Source organism: Osmerus mordax, chromosome 12, assembly GCF_038355195.1.
Source record: "Osmerus mordax isolate fOsmMor3 chromosome 12, fOsmMor3.pri, whole genome shotgun sequence".
Taxonomy (NCBI): Eukaryota; Metazoa; Chordata; class Actinopteri; order Osmeriformes; family Osmeridae; genus Osmerus; species Osmerus mordax.
This window is the reverse complement of record NC_090061.1, coordinates 2,435,586-2,456,885: the sequence shown is the minus strand read 5'-3', so window position 1 is coordinate 2,456,885 and position 21,300 is coordinate 2,435,586. Positions and strand designations below refer to the sequence as shown.

The following is a 21,300-nucleotide window of genomic DNA, read 5'->3' as shown; positions in this document are numbered from 1 at the left end:
CATCTTCTTTTTGTGAGGTTCATCACAATATCAAAGTATGTACGATGGAGTTGAAGATAATGAAACCTTGAGGCAGTGCAAGTATGTGTGTGCGTGTGTGCGAAAGGAAGCCTGAATGTGTATGTGAGTGTCAGAAAGTGTGATTTGGTGTGTGATTGGGTGTGTGTGCGAGTGTGTGTGCGGTAGTGAAAGAAAGTGTGACGGTGTGTGTATGTGTGTCTGGGTGTGAGAGATGTGTGATGGAGAAAAAGGGACAGAGAATATGAGAGATACAGAGCATATGTTTTAGTGTGTGTGTGTCTGTTAGAGTGTGTGTGTGAGTGCGAGCGTGTGTGTGTGTTCAGTGCAACACAGTCACACCAAGCTGACAAGGCTAGGGGAGTCAGGTGGCTGAGCGGTGAGGGAGTCGGACTAGTAATCCGAAGGTTGCCAGTTCGATTCCCGGTCATGCCAACTGACGTTGTGTCCTTGGGCAAGGCACTTCACCCTACTTGCCTCGGGGGAATGTCCCTGTACTTACTGTAAGTCGCTCTGGATAAGAGCGTCTGCTAAATGACTAAATGTAAATGTAAATCTATATGCTCAGGGAGTAAGCAGGGCACAGAAGAGAATTTGTTTCCAGACATTAATTGGGTCACTTTGTTAATTATTCATCAGCACACACTGTAATATCTCTTTTTAGAGAAATAAGGCAAGAGTACAACACCATGTTTCGTAGTGTTGTAGGAGAGTACAGTAGTGTATTTGCTGTAGAGTAACACAAAACGAGTTTCTCCATCGGTCGGTCTATAGTAACTCTGCTGCAGTAATAGTTAGAGACAGCGACAGACAGAAATAGACCACAGAAATGCATTCTGGGTAACCGTGGGATGAGCTACGTTTCTTCCACACCAACAAAACAATGGTTTCACCCCTGCTTCTAACCCTGAGGTGTCTGTGTCTTCAGTGATGGGGGATGCGCACGTTCTTTAACCAGCGCCGATGCTGTTTTTGAAAGACGAGTCATGAGCGACCGTCTTTAAAATTGATGTTGTCGCTCGCTGCCGTGTTTAACATACCGTCCACATCTGCTGTCGCGACGCGTGACTTCAGATTGCGTAACGGCTCATTAGGAGAGCTTCTGGGGGCTGGGATTCCAATACGACATGACTACACTCGTTTACGCTGTGATCATGGCTCAGAGGGCCCCTGCTGCAACTTTAATACTACTTATAATTTATCGCTTTAACATAGGAGTCTGCTCTCAAGACTGGTCTGAATCATCGACACTGTCTCCCCTGACAGCAGTCTGGCCGCTTCCTTCACATTTACATGTCATTTATCAGACGTTCTTATCCAGTGCGACTTACAGTAAGTACAGGGACATTCCCCCCGAAGCAAGTAGGGTGAAGTGCCTTGCCCAAGGACACAACGTCATTTTGGCACGGCCAGGAATCGAACCAACAACCTTCTGATTAATAGCCCGACTCCCTAACCGCTCAGCCATCTGACTCCTTCAGGAGAAATCACACTGTACATCCTACAGTTAGTCTCCTCACCAGTTGAGCAGACCTTCAGAAGTGTTTGATTATGTGAGGAGAAGGGGGGAGGGGGGGCGGGAACTGTGGCAGGGGTATTCTCAAGTGTTCTGGAAGGTTCTGCAGTCTTTCACTCTGAGGTTTGGTATCCTTGTAGTTCTAGAATCTCCACATCCCAACAGCTGTCGGATCCAGTGCACCTCTGGAGACATGGGCTCCTCTCGCAAGAGCTGTCACAGTGTGCAGAAGCTCCCTCTCCCTCTCCTCTCTTCTTCCTCTCTCCACTCCTCCTCCCTTATCCTTTTCTCCCCTCCCCTTTCCCCTCCTCCCTTCAACTCTCCATGCTGTAACTGGTTCATTAGACCTGCTCAGAGCACTGGCTGGCTGAAGGAGGGGGGTTTAATAAGCACTCTGGGTTTCAGACATTTGTCTCTGGGCAGCTAGGATTTCGCTGTGGAATTTCTAATAACCCCCGTCCCAATAAAGCAGTAAAGAGGAGAACATCAAACAGACAAGCCTCTGGGGAACCTCTCCTTCTCCTCTCCTCTCCTCTCCCTCTCCTCTCCCCTCCTTTCCCTTCCCTTCCCTTCCCTCTCCTCTCCCCCTCTGCTATCGTCAGAGACAGGTATCTGCTATCGTGTGTGTGTGTCCTGTGTGTGTGTGCCCTGTGTGTGTCCTGTGTGTGTGTGTGTCCTGTGTGTGTGTGTGTGTGTGTGAGGTGCACGTTGCCTGCTTGAGGAGAAGGACTCACGTGACGACCAGCGAGGCGGTGAACAGCAGGCTGGAGAGGAGACCTCTCTGACAGTCTGCGTTCTTCCTCTGGCGTTGGTGCATCTCCCCGCCACAGTTGTCACAGCAACGGCACATGCAGAAGAAGATGCCGACCAGGGGCAGGAGCAGGATGAAGACCAGGCCCAGAACCACACAGACCAGGAAGCCGATCTCATAGTAGACCGCCTGTGGGGGGGAGGAGGGAAGGGGGGAGGAGGAGGAAAGGGAGGAGAGGAGGGGGGAGGAGGAGGAAAGGGAGGAGAGGAGGGGGGAGGAGGGAAGGGGAGGGGGGAGGAGGAGGAGGAAAGGGAGGAGAGGAGGGGGGAGGAGGAGGAAAGGGAGGAGAGGAGGGGGAGGAGGAGGAAAGGGAGGAGAGGAGGGGGGAGGAGGAGGAAAGGGAGGAGAGTAGGGGGGAGGAGGGGGAGGAGGAGGAAAGGGAGGAGAGGAGGGGGGAGGAGGAGGAAAGGGAGGAGAGGAGGGGGAGGAGGAGGAAAGGGAGGAGAGGAGGGGGGAGGAGGGGGAAAGGGAGGAGAGGAGGGGGAGGAGGAGGAGAGACAGGAGATGAAGAAAGACAGAACAGAAGATGTACGTTAACCTTAACTGTGGAGAGGATTGATATGAAAGTGACACGTCAGATTCAGTGATCCGTGAGACGCCCGGACACTGACCCTCCGCAGCAGCAACATGAGAAGCAGCTCTCTGCTCTGCATTGTTACAAGAGCCAAAGTGAAGCACTGAGCGATGTGATCAAACAGCTCATTAGAGAACGGAGAGTAGGGATAGAGCTTCTAAAGCTAAAACACAAAACAGGTTATGATCAAGGGTACAGCTAGCTAGCTAGGGGGAGAGGTAGGGGGAGGAGGGGATGGCAGGGACAGTAAACAGAGACTAGTGATCTGAGTAAGTAACTCAACTCTAATGATTTTTTTCTGGATGTATTGTATTGATGTGAATGCATGGATTTGGGTAACCTTTGTACAACTAAGTGTTTTCTTTTTGGATTCATAGAATAAAATTGATCTTTTATGAATGCATATTTATGTATTTATTTAGTTAACATTTAGTTAACATTGAAGCTGATGCAACACAAGTTAAACTCCCCAGTTCCAAAACTGCAACATGAAAGCAAAATGGCCACCGATGGCAGTTTATCAACAACAGCTCCCATTTCTGTCATGTGCCGCAGCTGTCAAACTGATCTCCTCCCATCCAACCCAACCGAGAGCTTTGAAATTGTGGAACAAGTGAATGAGTAATTCCTCCACCGTATGTAACAAGTCACAAAGATGTTGGATGTCTTGTGGATGTGAAGGGATCAAAGTGAGGCGCTATCACAGCTGGAGAATAGAGGGCCCCCTCTCTCTGCCTCCCTCACTGACACACTAATCCTAATCTCTGTAAGAAGTCAGAGACCCTTGTCTGGTACAGAGACCCGGGGCTCTGGCGTTTAACACCACTGCTCCTAAAGGTGGCTTCTCTCTCTCTCTCTCTCTCTCTCTCTCTCTCTCTCTCTCTCTCTCTCTCTCTCTCTTCTCTCTCTCTCTCTCTCTCTCTCTCTCTCTCTCTCTCTCTCTCTCTCTCTCTCTCTCTCTCTCTCTCTCTCTCACACACACTCTCTCTCTCTCACACTCTCTCTCTCACTCTCTCACACTCTCTCTCTATTTGTCTCTCTCTCTGTTTCTTCTTTTCTTCCTACCCTCCCTCCTTCTTCCTTCCTCACTCATTTGAAATCTTTGCGAAAACTTTTTTTTTAATCTGTCAGCTCTGCTTGGTTATTCAACTTCCAAAGCCACTGTTTGGCTGAGTAAGACTCCTAGGGTTTGTCCAGTAGGTAGAGAGAGGAGGGAGAGAGAGAGGGTGTCATGGCCACAGCCGTGCCCCCCTGTTGTTTTTGTTTTTGCCCTGTCCTAGTGTTTCCCTGTCATTGTCTTCACCTGTGTCTCGTTCTCGTTAGCGTCATTGTGTCCACCTGTGTGTCGTTTGGTTCTGTGTATTTAGGTTTCTGTTTTGTGTCCAGTTTTTGTCTTGTCATTACTACCCCTGTCCCTGTGAGTACCCTATCTGTTTCCCGTTTTTGACAATAAACCATTTGTTTCTACAATGCCTCGCATTTCTCCTGCGTTTGGGTCCTCCCCCACCTCTCACCGTGACAGAGGGAGGGATAAATAGCAATCCAGTTTCACCTACAGCCCCTAGGCCTCTTGACACTGCATTACCAGAGCAGGAGGATACCTGAATTAGATGTTCACATAATAAACAGAACCTGTGTCTGATTAGAGTCAGTCATTGGTGGCTGGTATGCATTTTCTATGATGATAGATTAAAAAATAAATAAAGAAAATCATTTAATTTTCTTTTTACAAAACAAAATTCACTTATTTCTGAAACACTATTAGTTGTATTATGCCACCATGTTGCGAGGCTTTAGCTCTAAAACTCTTGACAGGAAATATTCTCAGAAGACCTGGGGAAGATCCACTCAACTATGTGTGGCCGTGTGTCTTTCTGGTTCTCCCCACTGTGACCTGTACTTCATCACAACGTTGTCTGCCTCGTTCTCAAGGTCAAAGGTCAACATTCCCAGTGGCCCAGCGACCCTCCTGGCTGCTGGCCTAAAGCCCAGCTGGCTCTGCCGAAGCAGGACAAACACTCCTCCTTCAGGGCACCTCTTACATTTACATTTAGTCATTTAGCAGACGCTCTTATCCAGAGCGACTTACAGTAAGTACAGGGACATTCCCCCCGAGGCAAGTAGGGTGAAGTGCCTTGCCCAAGGACACAACATCAGTTGGCATGACCGGGAATCGAACTGGCAACCTTCGGATTACTAGCCCGCTTCCCTCACCGCTCAGCCACCTGACTCCCATCTTGGGCTCAGGGACAGATAGGTCACAGATTGTGATGATGACGCTAAGCTGCCAAGCCTGTCAAGCCTGTCAAATCCTCATACCCTGTCAATAATCCCCTCATGCTCCGAAGTGCCCTCCGATTGACGTCCTTGCCGCGGTGGAGGGAAGCCACCATGACATTTACATTTACATTTAGTCATTTAGCAGACGCTCTTATCCAGAGCGACTTACAGTAAGTACAGGGACATTCTCCCCGAAGCAAGTAGGGTGAAGTGCCTTGCCCAAGGACACAACGTCAGTTTGCATGACCGGGAATCGAACTGGCAACCTTCGGATTACTAGCCCGACTCCCTCACCGCTCAGCCAACTGACTCCCTACGACGTGTACAATGATACCCGTATCAGTTTTTGAATCATGTCGGTCCGATGTGCTCTGGGAAGGTGATATATGAGAGTGTATATTAGGTGTGACAGTTCTGCTCGTCGAAGTGTCTTGGTAGTTTTGGTCACATCAGCGATAGCAGGATCCAGGGAGTGTGTGTGGGTCAAGCTGGCTGAAGGTGTTTGTGGGTTTAGGTTGGTTACAGGTTCTGATCTGTGGGCATCTGTGAAGAACTCTGTGACAGAGCTGAACAAATATGATGTTATTTTGAAACGTCTAACGACTTAATGAAGTTATTTCTAGGACACACCAGGGATGCTATTTAGACGCAGGGACCCGATGAGCTACAGGGATGGGAGGAGGGCAGGGAGGAGGGCAGGGAGGGGGCAGGGAGGAGGGCAGGGAGGAGGGCAGGGAGGAGGCAGGGAGGAGGCAGGGAGGAGGGCAGGGCGGGGGCAGGGAGGGGGCAGGGCGGGGGCAGGGAGGGGGTAGGGAGGAGGGCAGGGAGGAGGGCAGGGAGGGGGCAGGGAGGGGGCAGGGAGGAGGGCAGGGAGGAGGGCAGGGAGGAGGCAGGGAGGGGGCAGGGAGGAGGCAGGGAGGGGGCAGGGAGGGGGCAGGGAGGAGGGACTGGATGATACAGCAGGATGGGGGTTAGGCTGGTTGTACTGACACATGACGTGCAGACTTTACCTGGAGTGTCAGCACTATGTTTTCTGGCTGAACGGGCCAGATCGGATGAAGAGAACATGCAGAAGACAGAGGCAACGCAGAGTCAAGAACGAGCAAAGCCGTCAACCAAACACTTGTGGATGAAACAGAAAACAAAATTAAATAAAAAAGAACAGACTGTCATGCATTCTGTCTCCACAGTGTTAAGAACACTTAGATGGTGATTTTATATTTAAAACAACCATCCACCTGCAGATTTAGAACATATGTGTCTGATGTTGCAGAAAAGATTTTTGTGCTGCCTGCAAAACTTTCCAAACAGTTTATTTTGTTTCTTTGGTGAAAGGTCTACAGATCTTCAAAGCAAATGTCTTGTTAATTAAAGTTGTTTATGAGAAAAAAACACAAATGATTTCACTCTCTGTTTTCGAACACAGCGCCAGCAGCAATTATCATTTTTTACAGAGCTAAAACAAAAGATTGCTGGCATAGGCTTCCACTAGCAATTAACAGGTTGCTTCAGAAAAAGATGCGTTTCAGACAAATCCAGACCTTCGATAATATGCGTCATTTCGATGTCATAAATACAGTAAAAGGAATAGCATACAGTGACAAAGTGAGAGTAAAAATGCATAAATTCACATTATCAGGCATTCACACACACTATCTCTCTCTATCACACACACACACACACTATCTCTCTCTATCACACACACACACACACTATCTCTCTCTATCACACACACACACACACTATCTCTCTCTATCACACACACACACACACTATCTCTCTCTATCACACACACACACACACACACACTATCTCTCTCTATCACACACACACACACACTATCTCTCTCTATCACACACACACACACACACTATCTCTCTCTATCACACACACACACACACTTTCTCTCTCTATCACACACACACACACACTTTCTCTCTCTATCACACACACACACACACTTTCTCTCTCTATCACACACACACACACACTATCTCTCTCTATCACACACACACACACACTTTCTCTCTCTATCACACACACACACACACTATCTCTCTCTATCACACACACACACACACTTTCTCTCTCTATCACACACACACACACACTATCTCTCTCTATCACACACACACACTTTCTCTCTCTATCACACACACACACACACTATCTCTCTCTATCACACACACACACACACTATCTCTCTCTATCACACACACACACACACAGACTGTTACCTTCTGATACTCGGACTGGATGCCTCCAAACCTTTCCTTGGCGAATTTGACGACGAGATCTGAAACGACAGACAGGAAGCAACCCCAGAGTGAGACACATCTCCTAACACCTCAGTCTACCCAGACAGCACAGCACCACACAGATGTTCACAACTCCAACTGTGAACAACCGCTCGACTCTAAAATAAATCGTGGGTTGGTGACAAACATTACAGCACCGCAGATTCCACGCTCTGATGCCGTATAGACCAACGTAAAACATCTATTTTGTAACTTACAATAAACTATTTCCTCGGGAGAGGGCGTGAAAAGCTACTCGGTGTAGAAGCAGTTCAAACACAGCTATGACTGTAACGTTATTTATGTGACATGGTACATGGAAGGGAATACAGCGTCATCTTCCATCTTGAGTGAGTATGTGTAGGTGTGTGTGTGTTGGTATATGTGTGTGTGTGTTGGTATATGTGTGTGTGTGTCATATGGAAGCGAGAGGTAGACAGTGTGACGTGCAGCGTTCCTCCTGCAGCAGAGGCGTTCATATCTCAGCTCTGGATGATGACAGATGGGGCAACACTGCTGACAGGCAGACAGACGCCAGGATGAGAGGCAGACAGACAGACAGGCAGAGAGGCAGATGAAAGGTAGAAAGAGGCAGAAGAGAGGCAGAGGTAAATGAGGCAGAAGAGGGACATACAGAAGCAGAAAAGGAAACAGAGGCAGAGGTAGAGAGAGACGCTGAGAAGCATGGAAAGGCAGATGAGGTAGAGAGGTAAATTATAGGCAGATAGAGACAGGGGTAGAGAGAGACAGAGGCAGACAAGTGTCTGTTATCTCGTTACAATGCAGGACTTCCACAGGAAAGAATGGCTGAAATGTGGTCAAATAGACGTACAGCACTGAGAAGATAATCATTGACAGGAACTTTTTTTGGGGGGGCTGAGACAAAACATCTATTATTCAAAAGATGAAGTTTGTGAAGAGATCGTCCCTTAAGGCCTCTCCTGTACCCAATTATTCCTCATAGAAGATGAGCACCATCATCATGTGTCTCCTGGAATACCTTTGTCTTGACATTGAATTACTTTGAAAAAAGAGCATAGTTAGGCTCACCCAACCGAATAATTCTTAGAGAAGAAAACAATATAAAGTTGCTATACTCTCTGAGTAGGCAGTTCAACCAAAAACTTTTTAATAAACTATTAAACGTATCAATATATTTTTTGGCCGATACTGAAAACTACTACAACCAACTCAGACAACCTGTGACAATAAATAAAACATGATACAGGGTTAATATTCACCAGAAGATGGTCCAATAAGCTAGCTAGCCAGCTATCTTCGTTAGCTGGGTCTGAATCCTGATCTGGGAGCCAGTCTAGCTAGCTGCGGTTGGACGGAAAACGTTCTGCGTTGTATCTCGCCCCTGCCCTCGTCATGACGATGATGACTGTGGTCAGTGTGTGTTGGGAGAGTGAAGTTAGCTCGGGCTAATCCCGTTAGCTGGCTAGCAGCAGGGGTATAGGGCCTGTCTCCGGGTCGATACGATCGCTACAGAGCAGGGCCTATACCCCTGCTGCTAGCCAGCTAACGGGATTAGCCCAAGCTAACTTCACTGTCCCAACACACACTGACCTTTCCCTCAGTAACCGTACGATGGGGCACTGTGGCCATCTTTCTCCGCTGACAGTTTCCTAAGAATCTGTTCGGCAGTCTAACTTTACCCACACGGAAAGGACGGCGTGTAATCGTCCGGTCAGTATCTACCCATAATATCACCAAGCCTGGCAACCTTCGAAACGGCTTTCAGCACCGCTCATCACATTTACATTTAATTCAACCAGCAGACGCTTTTATCCACTGCGACTTAAAAATAGGAGGCTTGCTGTCGAGGTAACAGCTGTGCTGTGTTTTGGGGTCGGTAGTAACAGTGATACTTGAGACTTGACAGAGAAGAGACAGGCAGGGGTCAGGCTACTGTTGACTTTGTGCTTTTCTTATTACCCGTCAACCTCTCTTTGAGCTGTGGTTCTGGAAAACCTAGCTGACCTGGTTTGAACAGCGAGCCTGAATTCCCTTACCCCTGGCGGATGTAAACATTCCCATCGGCGCAACGGTAAACAAAAGAAGGGTGTCTATCACTGCAGCACGCAGGAAGCAAGAACTGGGGTCTTCACGGAACCTTCCGGACTGCAAGCAAGCTCCTGTTTCATCATTAATGAAACCCAGAGTGATGAGATATCTAGGACATACTAGTAGCTGTCCTCTTCCATTGTTCTAGTTCTGGAGAGCGTCTATGATCCGTGTGACCTCCTATTACAACATTCATAACCAATAGGGTTAGGGTGGGAGCCACCTGTTGATGAGAGGAAGGGTTCTGTGAGGTGTGGATTTCAGACCATGAAGGATGATGCAGCATCTCTCAAAAAAAGGGACTGAAGTCTCACGGCACAGATTGGTGAATCTGCGCTGCCTCAACTGAGTGTCAACAACTGGTCTTGTCTTTCCACAACGATGTCGTTCCCTTCCTCACACTCCCTTAGTCTTAACCAAGCTCTACAGTATGTGTATCTCTTTCAAACTACAACCCTGGGTGTCAGATGGCTGAGCGGTGAGGGAGTCGGGCTAGTAATCTTAAGGTTGCCAGTTCGATTCCCAGCCGTGCCAAATTACGTTGTGTCCTTGGGCAAGGCACTTCACCCTACTTGCCTTGGAGGAATGTCCCTGTACTTACTGTAAGTCGCTCTGGATAAGAGCGTCTGCTAAATGACTAAATGTAAATGCAACCCTGCATCTTCAACATACTCTTACAGTAAGTGGTGTGTGGTTATTGAGGCTAAAATCTGCTGGTACAAGGTGGTTCAGGAGAGGAGGTGAAGACATTCCAGTAAAGCTAGTCTTTTCCCTTACCGTCAAACAATGAGATGAGGAATGTGTGTGTGTGAATGAGTGAGTGTGTGAATATGTGTGCCAGGGGGAGGCTAGTGATAATGAGGCACTGTCAGGAAGCACAGCGAGAGAGGGAGAGGGAGAGAGAAAGTGCAAGCGACAGAGAAAGAGAGTGAAAATGACAGTGAGATGGAGAGAGACAGTGAAAGCGACTGTATGAGAGGGGAGAGAAAGAGAGAAAGAGAGGGGGAGAGAGAGAGAGAGAGGGAGAGAGAGAGAGAGAGGGGGAGAGAGAGGGAGAGAGAGAGGGAGAGAGAGAGGGAGAGAGAGAGTGAATGGTAAAAGGGTGAAAGGAAGCGGGACAGAAAGAGAGAGCGAGTGGAGAGAAAGGACAGTGGACAGGACCCAAGCCTGGGCTGAGTGACAAGAGGAGTCTAATACCCCATCCATCGCTGAAAACTCCTGCATTCACACTGATTAGGTTTCCAACCCACGACATGTCTCTCTGTCTCCGTAACGCCATCTCTGTTAGCCCCCCCCTCTACCTCTGTAAGCCAGCTAGCCCCCACCCCCCTGTAAGACCCAGAGACTGATGCTTTTAACTGCCATGGTGATAAGACTTCTTCTCTCTGCTTTTGAGTGGAGATTAAGTGAAAGAGAGAGAGAGAAAGAGGGAGGGAGAGAGAGGAAAGACAAAGAGAACCTGGCATGATAAATATTTCACTGGGAGATTTCCCTGAGGTAACCCCCCTTCAAATACACCGCCAAGAATCCAATACAGACTGAAGATGTCTCATTTCTGCAGGGTTTCTCTCTGAAGAAGTTTCAAGAAGCTGGATCTTTCCGAGAGATGTATGGCTCTTTGGATCGTTACAGTGTCTGAGTGTTGCCACCGGCAACGCCTCCAACGAAGACATTCGACAACATTTCACTTCCGAAAGCCGTTTCACATTGTTGTTCCTCCTTATCAGTCTGCTAGTTAGGGGCATGCTCATTGACTTAGACCAAGGGTTATCTGACAACTAACGAGCTGTACGTCACTCCAAATCGCGATCCTCAAATCGAATGCACCAAACTACGGATCGCCACAAACGACAAAACGGCGTCAGATGCTGGAGGGCGCGAGCCAGGAGAGAGCGACTTTCATGTCGCTGCGTTCTGATAGGATCTCTCCTGCCACCCACAGTGCAGTGTTAATCCTGTCAGCAACCCTCTGGGTGCCCATGTAAAACACAGCGATTAGCACTGTGGTTTAATTGATTTGACTGAATGTTCGATCCTACGCACAGGGAGATAGAAATAATACAAGTTAGCAACACTCAGCAGAGCTGCACATTGTCTTGGAGGATTAAGCCTCGCAGACAGAATCTTTGGATATACATTCTTAATAGCATTAATGCTCGCCACGCTAATGAAACTGTAGCGCAAGGCACAAAATGTCTGCCACGGGTCACCAGCATGGGCGGAGGAAGTGAGACATGCAGTGATGAGATGTGTAAGTTAGTAGACTACAGTACCAGGCTGAGTACAACGGTACTTAGGAATGGTTTGCTGGACCCCAGAGAGGGGGGGGGGGTGAGAGGAGACAACACTGTAACGAGGGATGAATGTTTGAGGACAAGAACGAACCAAATTACACGGTAGCAGAAAGAGTGTCTGAGTGTATTTGTTTGAGGAGAGGAGGAGGAAAACAGAAATGCTCTCAAAAGAGGGGGAGTTAAATTTATATATAGAGAGAGCGAGAGAGAGGAAGAGCGAGAGAGAATCTGGCATGTCAAGGCCTGGCCACGCATCCTGCAACATTTTGGGAGAAGTATTTACATATGGAGCATCTGTGACAGATAGGGACTTGAGACTGAATGAAGAGGGGAGTGGGGGAAACGTTTAAGTTACCAAAAATAAATAAATAAAACTCCCAGCAGCACCGATAAAACTAATTTCACCCCTGCTAAACCCTCCTCTGCAGTCTGGGAGGACACCCGTGGATAACAGGATTGTAAAAACTGCGTATCTGCGAGGTACATTTTCACGACACGCTCGCTCAGTCCCTCTGCGCTCGCAGCAGAAAGCAGACAGCGGCGGGACAGACGGGCACGCCAAGCGGCTGCGTTCTTCATGACAAAGCTATCAGCGAGCTAGCAGAGCCCAAACTGCAGTAAACACTATACCTGGCAAGCGGCTCCAATTATCTGCTAACATGGCAGACAGGAGTCGCAAAACTGGTCCAATGCTTTGACCGGTGCTGGCGTGGGCGCAAGTTCTATGCTTTTGATCATTTTTTGTAATGTTCGATGAACTAGAAACCTATTCTGGATCAACGAGACACCGCCACTATGCTATACAAACACAGACTGTCGAATCAGTCACACGCTGATGTGATATTCAAGGACACAGGGAAGATATCGAGCCGTGGGTCAGAGTATAAGAAAAGAAAAAGATTATGTTCTGCTCTGTGTGACCTGAGAAAGACAGGAGAAAGTTAACACTCATCCTTTAACCACAGGTTGCTAGGGAGACAGGAATCCCTCGTGACGATCACAGCCAAAACTGGTCTTAGTGCCTGGAAGATGGAGGCGAGAGGATTGCTATCTTCTTTCAAGAGCTTCCAGAGTAGCGTCTTAATAAAAAAGGTATTAAGTATTTTGGGAAAGACGACCATGATAACCCACAGCGAAAAAATATAACCCAGCCGACTCCATTAGACAGGTTACCATGTGGACTGATAGGGAAAGAAGAAAATCGCTTTGAGGATATGTTTTGTTACGTTTTTATTAAACAGATAAAAATACTGGGGTGGTGAGAGAGTGTGTGTGTGGTCATGTGACTAGGCGGTGTGTACGTGTGTGTGCACTGGAGGCAAACTGAGATCTTAGTGAGACAGCTGAGACCATCACCAACAGAGAAGGCAGCTTGAGGTTTAGTCACCGTGAACACACTCTCTCTGCACAGCCCCAACACACACAGTCCAGTTCCCTACTATACCACACAGTCACACTGACACACACACACAAGCCCACACACATTTATGGGCCTACAGCCTAAACCACATAGACTCCCCACATAGACCAGGTCAGGTTCAAAAGACGCTTAACCCTTGTGCTGCCTTTGGGTCACATGACCCAAAGGTTCATAACGAACCACCGTTGTGTTTACCCAATTTTACCCAATACAAAAAGAAATAAAAATAATTTTCTTTTATCCATTGCAATGTGGGGGGTCTGAGACAGCCCGACAGTTAAAAGAAAATGCTTCACTTTGTTTTTGTAGGAGGTAAATTTGTCGCAATACGACAGTGGGTCGCAATGACTGATGGGTCAGAATGACCCGAAGATAACACAAGGGTTAAGAAGGTATTGATGCTCTTTGAGGAGACTTTTTATTAACTTATCATTCATTTGTCCAAATAGTATAAACTTGACCTGTGGTTAACCTAACCCCTGCTGGTGACGGGTTAAAACGTTTGAAGGAAAGTGATCTAATTATTCCCCTTCTTAGCTATGTCTGCAGTGTCGTACTCCCAAGCCAAGCTAAGTATCATGAAGCTACTTCTGTCTACAGAGCACAGACGTGTACTGAGACACACCAGACACAATCCCCGATCAAGCTTAGAGAGGCTAACACCGAGCGGGCGCAGCCGCGATGACGGACACACGAGCTCTCGGAAGGCCTGACCGATCCTCGGCGTGAGCTAAATCTGACTGTCCCTGAGACAGGCTGGGCCGTCTGCACACAGCCTCCCAGAGGCAGGGAGGCAGGGGGACATTAAAGGCGGAGGCAGGAAGAAAGAATACAGGAAGTGGCCCGAGACGGATTCGAACCTAGGCCCCTGCCGCACATTAGCCTTAATGGTACACCCTCTTACCCGGAGAGCTCACCTGGGTAACAAAACAAAATTGTTTTGGACACATTTCCAATTTCCCACTGGAAATCATCAGTGTGTTTTTTTCTTTTTTACAACCGGACACCGGACAACCGACCAGGCCCTGCCCTGCTCCCCCTCCCTCTCCTGTACTGAGGCCACCACAGCCTGGGCGTCACCCCCGAGCGCCCAGCGACCGCTCCGAGGGGCCTGGAGACGTCCCGGGGCTGGGGGGAACACGGGGAAGCTCTGCAGGGGGCTCCTCGCTGGGGCACAGCTGCAGACACAGCTCACCCCGGCCCCCTGTGCCGGCCCCCCGTGCCAGCCCCCAGGGGGCACGGGGGTGCCCAGCCAGTGGAGCTGAAGGATGGGGGAGATGCATGACTTGCCATCCGTTCACCAGGAGCTAGCCTGGGCACCCGGCTTCCCAGCCCTGACCCACATATAACCACCACAAGAGACATCTCAGATCTCTGTGGTGAGGCAGATCTCTCTCTCTCTACTCTATGTATCTATATCTGTGTATCTATGTATCTCTCTCTCTCTATACTATCTTTTTTCTCTCTCTCTCTATCCATGTTCCGCTCTCGTTCACGTTAGTCTGCAAACCTACAGTTGTGAACCTTGTTTTATATATTTTTGGAAGCTGTGGTGTTCGTTCCTCATGGGTGTTCTCCATGTTATCTCCCTGCAGGTTTAATACTATGTATCCCCTCTCTCTTTCAGCTCTGGTAGAAAAGACCCGGTGTCAAAGCTGGCCTTATAGCATTACCTTCAGCCTTCTGAAAGAGCCGGCTATCTTAATGCCACTTCCCTTATCGTGTGTAACGTCCGCGCTCTGCTAGTACTCCAGTGCTTTAGTAAAAGGCAGGCTTGATGAGATCCAGCACTTGCCTCTTGGATCAGGGTTTCAGGAAATACCTTTTCTGTGTCATTTAATCAATGTGTGTGCCCTCCTTTAAAGAGCATGCTTCAACGCATGGGATCAGGAGACTGAGTGAGTGGTCATTCAGATCGTTGGGGAGGGAGAGGAAGGGGAAGGGAGGGTAGAGTGTTACGCAACACATATTCCAGGGGGCAATTAAGAGTCTCTCAGCGCTGCCTGAGTTGAGCTCTTTGTCTTGGCTCTTTGGTGAAATCCCTTCCAGACCGGTGCGAAAGAATGTAGCTTCTCCAAAGATAAGCACTTCTTTCATCAGGGGCGATCTTCCCCTCTGGGGAACGATACACCGGCAGGGGTTCCGTCTCGTCTCCTGTAATACCGCACTGATGTGGAGCGCTACGCAGAAGCAAACCCCCCCTCGCTGGGGGTTTGAAAAAAGGCTGTGCATCAGCCTGTCTGAGAGTGTTAATCTTGAATTCTCTTGCGCTGGCTTAAGTTGTGCAAGAAATGACTGGGATGTTGTTAACGATACAGCCCAGTGGAGACGTACTCTGCCTTAAAGCTGCTTAGAGAGGTTGTGAGGCCTCGTTAGAACTGAATGTGTTTGTGAGACATTTTATTTGACTTTCACTAACGAAACTCATAAGCGACCTGGCTTTATCTGTGGTGCGCACAAAGAACATAGTGTTCATCCCAAATTTTACGATCTAAGAGCTCAATAAAAGAATAATACATGTTATGAGTCACCATTTAGACTAAGCCTTGCCATTGAGCCACTGCAAAATGTGCCAGACAAGCCGAATGTTGTTGGATGCTCTTGGACATTGTCTTGTTGTTGGTTTTGCCAAAATATCTTGTGGTGACCAGCAGTCTTCTAGACAGACATCTTCAGCACTGCAGTAGACCTGTAAGTCTCTGATGGTCTCTAAAGGGCTTGTTGATGCGTACATCGTCTCTTAGAGATATCAGGTGGCAAACTGGAACCAGCTGTCCAGTCGTCGAGTATGAATGAATGTCGTCATGCCTCACACACCCAACAGCATTCACTTTTAAAAGAAAAAGGTTCAAAGTGGCTTAAAACAACCACATAAATCTTTTCTTCCTGCATTTCATTACGAGATCAATGGTGTGGAACTGACAGGGGCCGAGCACATAATTACAGGCCAGGAACAATTACAGAAAACAATCTATTCCTGCTCAGTTTTACATAACGATGCAGATCAGCTTCACAGCAGTCTGTTAGGTACCTTCACGGTATTTTCAGTTGAATCTGAGAGGTGACGCGAGCCACATGTATCACACAACAGGCCCAGCACACATTATGGAATATGTACATATGTACGAAAACAGCACCACCCTGAAAGGGAGAATGTCGAGGCCTACTTAGCTTTGTGACAGAGTGACACTTTGCTCCAGGCGTTCATATGGTATTGGGTTATGTGTGTGTGTGCGTTTATGTGTGTTGTCTGTGTATGTTTGTGTGGTGTGTGTTATGTGTGTCTATGTGGTGTGTCTGTGTGTACGTGTTTGTGTGGAGAGGTATGGGGGTGGGGAGTGAGGGTAATTCTATGCTCATGGATGACCTGGGGTATTATTACGCTACGGGCTTCACAGTCACCACCCTGACGTGACAGTGTGTGACAGTAAGGACCAGAGAAACTGTGCCACATATGAAAATCTTCCAGATATTGTGCTGCTTTGAGCCTGGGCATGAAAGCAGGTTTAAATGTAAAAGTAAACGAATGTATTCATTTAGCAGACTGTCCAAATTAATTTAGTGCTTTCATCCAAAGCGACATACAGCACAGGGAGGCGGATTTGAACCTGTGACCTCTTCTCTTTACCACCGAGCTATAGCCAGTCTCACACCCACTTCCATCCAGTTTTGTTGGATGCTCTGTAGTTCCGTTACGCCAAAACATGTGGTGGCGACCGGCAGTCTTCCAGACAGGCCTTACATTTAGTCATTTAGCAGACGCTATTATCCAGAGCGATTTACAGTAAGTACAGGGACATTCTCCCCGAGGCAAGTAGGGTGAAGTGCCTTGCCCATGGACACGTCATTTTTTCTGCACGGCCGGGAATCGAACCAACAACCTTCTGATTAATAGCCCAACTCCCTAACCGCTCAGCCATCTGACTCCCTTGGTACAACCATGGCAGGAAGACGTCTTCAGCACTGCAGAACAGCTCAGTCGTCTCTAGCAGCCTTTACAGGCCTGTAATGCATAGTTCACAGTGAGCTTGTAAAAACCGAGTAGGCTAATGGACGCTATTGTACAAAATTGTGGTTGGATGACATCTACAATCTGTAATGGCTTGTAAAAGGCCTTTAATGCATTACTTAGCTAGTGAAATAGACTGAATTTAAGGACGTTATATTTGACAAGTGTACTGTACAGTATATCGGTCATCCAGTCTTGGTTAAAGGCAGATTGAAAAGCCTCTGACTCAAAAGGCAACCTCTTGCTTACTAACATGGACGGAAACCAGATTCCAATCTGCCTTTAAATAGTTATCCCGAAAGGCAAATGGCACGGTTTGAGGCAATGTTGAAAGAGCAGGCTGTTTTCGTTTCTTGTTTTTTTTCTGTGAGCAGTCAGTTTGTATTTTGCTGAGTGTACTTAAAGACTGGCCTGTTGTCTGACCAGTGTCTATGAACGGCAGATAGACTGCTAGCAAACTAGGCTGAAAAACAAGTCCTCATTACTTAGCTTGGATCCTAACAGTTGACCCCTCAAAGGACCTCTAGCACACTGAAAAATCTGTCTGCTAAAACTGCTACATAGCCTCCAAACTCTTAGTTCACACGCCATCATAGAGCGTTAGCGCATTAGATAGTATGTAGGGCAATGTTTGACATCAAAATACACTATGATGTCTGCTGCTGTTTCTCTGGAAACGGTTCTATGTCCTTAACCTTGTGGCTGGTTCCAGGCGGGCTGCCAAATCAATATTACACCTGTCACAGTTTCGGAGGAAGCTGGGAAGGCAAACAGACGTGGAAAATCGAGACACAAATGAGAAAACCTTCAATTTGTCACTGAGGACTTTTCAACAAGGACGCGCATTACTGTGGTTAGCATAATCCGCCTAGCCTTACACTGACAGCTTCGTAATGCTACAGAGAATTTTTTTAATGCTACTGAGAATGTGCCGCCTGTAGGATAGATCATTTACGTTCTGATGACGTCACCCCTTTTTCCTTTGAAAGAAAAGTTGCAATGCACAATTCAATCTATGGCGACAAATAAATAAATTACAAAAAAATCTAACTGACAAACATACTAATGCTATTTCCCAGCCTCTCGGAAGAAGAAAACATAGACTAACACCAATAAAAACGTTAATATAGCCTAATACGTATCCTATTTTAACCTTGTTATGTGTGAATCAGCATGAGTGGACAGGCATCACCCATGATCTTCTCTAATCATACACACTAACTGGCCTGTATGACAGACAATATGAGACCCAATCGACATTGATGCACTGAGTTTCAACCCTGCACGACTGTGCCGGTCCAACAAGGTTTCTCCCGAGCCTTTCTACGCCAATCAAAACGGGTCTGACAGATTGCTGGATTATCATTCTAAATCTCCATGCTTGAGTTTTATTGGTTCATTAATTAATTGGCATATGGCTGTCACTCAGCATGTTGTGGGGAAACACAATGTAAAGACAGAACCGATGTAATTAGAATTTCCCTTGATCATGACCCGAACTCTAATCATGATCAACCATGCCCGAATGTTTAAATACCAAATTAGTCATGCACGCTAAATCATGTTGATGTGATTGGGGTATTGAATTCAATGTTTATAGGAACACTTCCAGTGTGCTCAGTGATTAATTTTAGGATTGGCTATAGCCTACATCAGTCTGGTAGATGGCATCTGACATGTAATTGTAGGCTAACTGTTTGATGAAACAAACTCTTAAAACTCCATTGACCGAACATTATGAGAACTTCGTATGACAAGGAAGCTTTTGACAAACTGGAAAATAAAACCGCGGTACCATATGGCCCTCCGGATTATGGGATTACCTAATTAGCAAGGTGACCCTAGTAGCCACTGTAATCTGTGTTTTTTTTTTCAATTGACTATGAACACAGACATATTGATGATGACTGAACCAATAGGCCTAGTTCTCCTTCTACTTTAGGCACACCGTATTTTTGTTTGGAGAAGGTTAGCCTTAATTGCATTAAATGCCGAACCAGCTCCAATCAGTAATCGGTAATCCCTCTCAGTCCACATTGGTGGATGACGTTTTCCGGAGCACCGATTGTCTGTTAAGTGACCGACCAGTGGCAACATGATAGTCAGCGAGGGTGCTTCTTTGAAATTCGGACACTGTTCAACCACAGGCGAAAGAAACTAGCAACCTCTTTCTAGACAGGTTTATGAACTTGCAACTAATATAGCAGACATGCACTGCTGTTGTTGCATTCAGTGGACTGTGAAATCCATCTGAATCTTATTTAAAATATCTGCAACGAAATGCATTTTAACATGGCGACTGTTCCAAGACCTAAAACATGTCACAAATAACATTTATGTACTCTGTAATAGTGGCACTCCATGCCTAATTATGTCTCAAATCGTTATAGCAACAAGAAAACATTTGGGACAGCTACGTTCCGGTTCAGACCGAGATTGCACTAACGACTCGTTGCTTACCTTCAGGGAAAGGGTTGGGCTGCACAACGTAAAGGAACGCGTGCACCATGTGGAACAGTATCCCTATTACTCCCGGTTCGTAATAGGCCATGGTCTCGTAAACTCCCGAGGGGACATAACCAAAATCCAACTTTTCCGACGTTGGATGTTTACGGGGCTCCGTTTCTTGCAGGAGTTCGCAGGACGTTAGTCCGCAAAAGAGGAGAATGAGACCGGGTTTCCACATCGCGTCAAGTGCAAGGCTTAAAGTAAACGGGAAACGCAGATTACTGGGGAGATATATAGAAAAAAATCGCTAGTTTCTTATGTCTACAGAGGCAAGGAAATAAGAGGAAATGCGGGGGACGAAAGCAGTGCCAAAATGGATGGACTACAGGTTAAGTCCTGCTGCCTGCTGAAGAATTCGTGATAATCATCATTCCCACGGTCAGTGGCTCCTCAGAAGGACGCAAGACAGGCGCTTCTTCCCTCCGGTCCTCTACACGGTCTCCTCCTGCAAGATAACACCGAGTGTCGACTTGGCTCGCGCAGCATCTGTGCGAGGAGGCGCGGGAACAGTTGGCAGCGCGAGAGTGTGCGTATACGCGCGCCGCCGCTCTACTTGCTGTGAGGCCCGGGATACTGTCTGGTCCAATGGGAAGCGCTCCTCCTGTCGGGTGAGGGAGGATGAACCATTACACATACTATAGGCATACATTGTTTACAGTGAAGGATATTAATACGGGAAAAGATTCTTTAAAAGAATATACGAATAAAAATGAAGTTTAATAATTGTAGAGTATTCCTAATAAACATTTTAGGCTACATTGTATGAAGTAGGGCGTTCAAGATCCTGTTTTGACCTACCCCGTCCCCAGAGAATGAGAAAACAAAGGACAATTCCCAAAAGCCCCTGAAATGAATAGGCCTGCCTACTCCACTGAATTCCACATCAACAGATGCCAAAATGGCCTCTCTTTCTGGCTGCCCCCTTCATCACAGGTGTTCAGTGTCCTTTCAACCTTCACCCCCCTGAGGGGAAAGAAAGGATACGATATACCTGGGGTAGGCCGCAAACACAGGACCTCTGATTGGTGGAGCGGAGCCCGGCTAAGCTCACACCCAGCCGGGCACAATGAGGTCCTTGTTGCTCTCCCACCCTGAGGCCAGGGCCTCTGGATGGGGGCTTCTGGATGGGGGCTTCTGGACGGGGGCCTCTGGACGCGGGCTTGGATCACAGAGTCAGAGCACCTTCCTTCAGCGCACGCTCAGGCTCATTAGACCTGCGGCAGGAGGTCCAGCGACCTCAGGTTAGCAGGAAACATCCGAGAGAGAGAGAGCGAGAGAGAGAGCGAGAGAAAGAGCGGTGTTTCCACACAGTGGTCTCTCTCAGGACAGGAGTCAAGTATGACACATAGCAGAGAATGTGTTGTTAAATCATCTTTAGCTAATTGTACGATTATGTATTCCATATCTTTAACACCACAAACATTTTTCTTTGTCTGTGTAGGCTACTTAATTTTAAAAAACTAGGACATAATTATAGAAGTAAACTTCATGGAAAGTGTTACA

The 21,300-nt window shown here is 47.4% G+C and overlaps 1 protein-coding gene across 2 annotated transcripts in view; it reads right to left on the bottom strand.

The window, feature by feature from the left end:
• prom1a (prominin 1a) overlaps window positions 1-20,114 on the bottom strand; it is a 44,307-nt gene extending 24,193 nt beyond the window's left edge. For both annotated transcript variants that reach the window (XM_067247771.1, XM_067247772.1), the window contains exons 1-3: window positions 19,750-20,114; window positions 7,437-7,495; window positions 2,269-2,474 (exon numbers count right to left, since the gene is read on the bottom strand). In XM_067247771.1, the coding sequence (XP_067103872.1) occupies window positions 2,269-2,474; window positions 7,437-7,495; window positions 19,750-19,975 (491 nt within the window). In that variant the 5' untranslated portion in view covers window positions 19,976-20,114. The remainder of the gene's footprint in view (window positions 1-2,268; window positions 2,475-7,436; window positions 7,496-19,749) is intronic.
• Window positions 20,115-21,300: the final 1,186 nt, after the last annotated feature.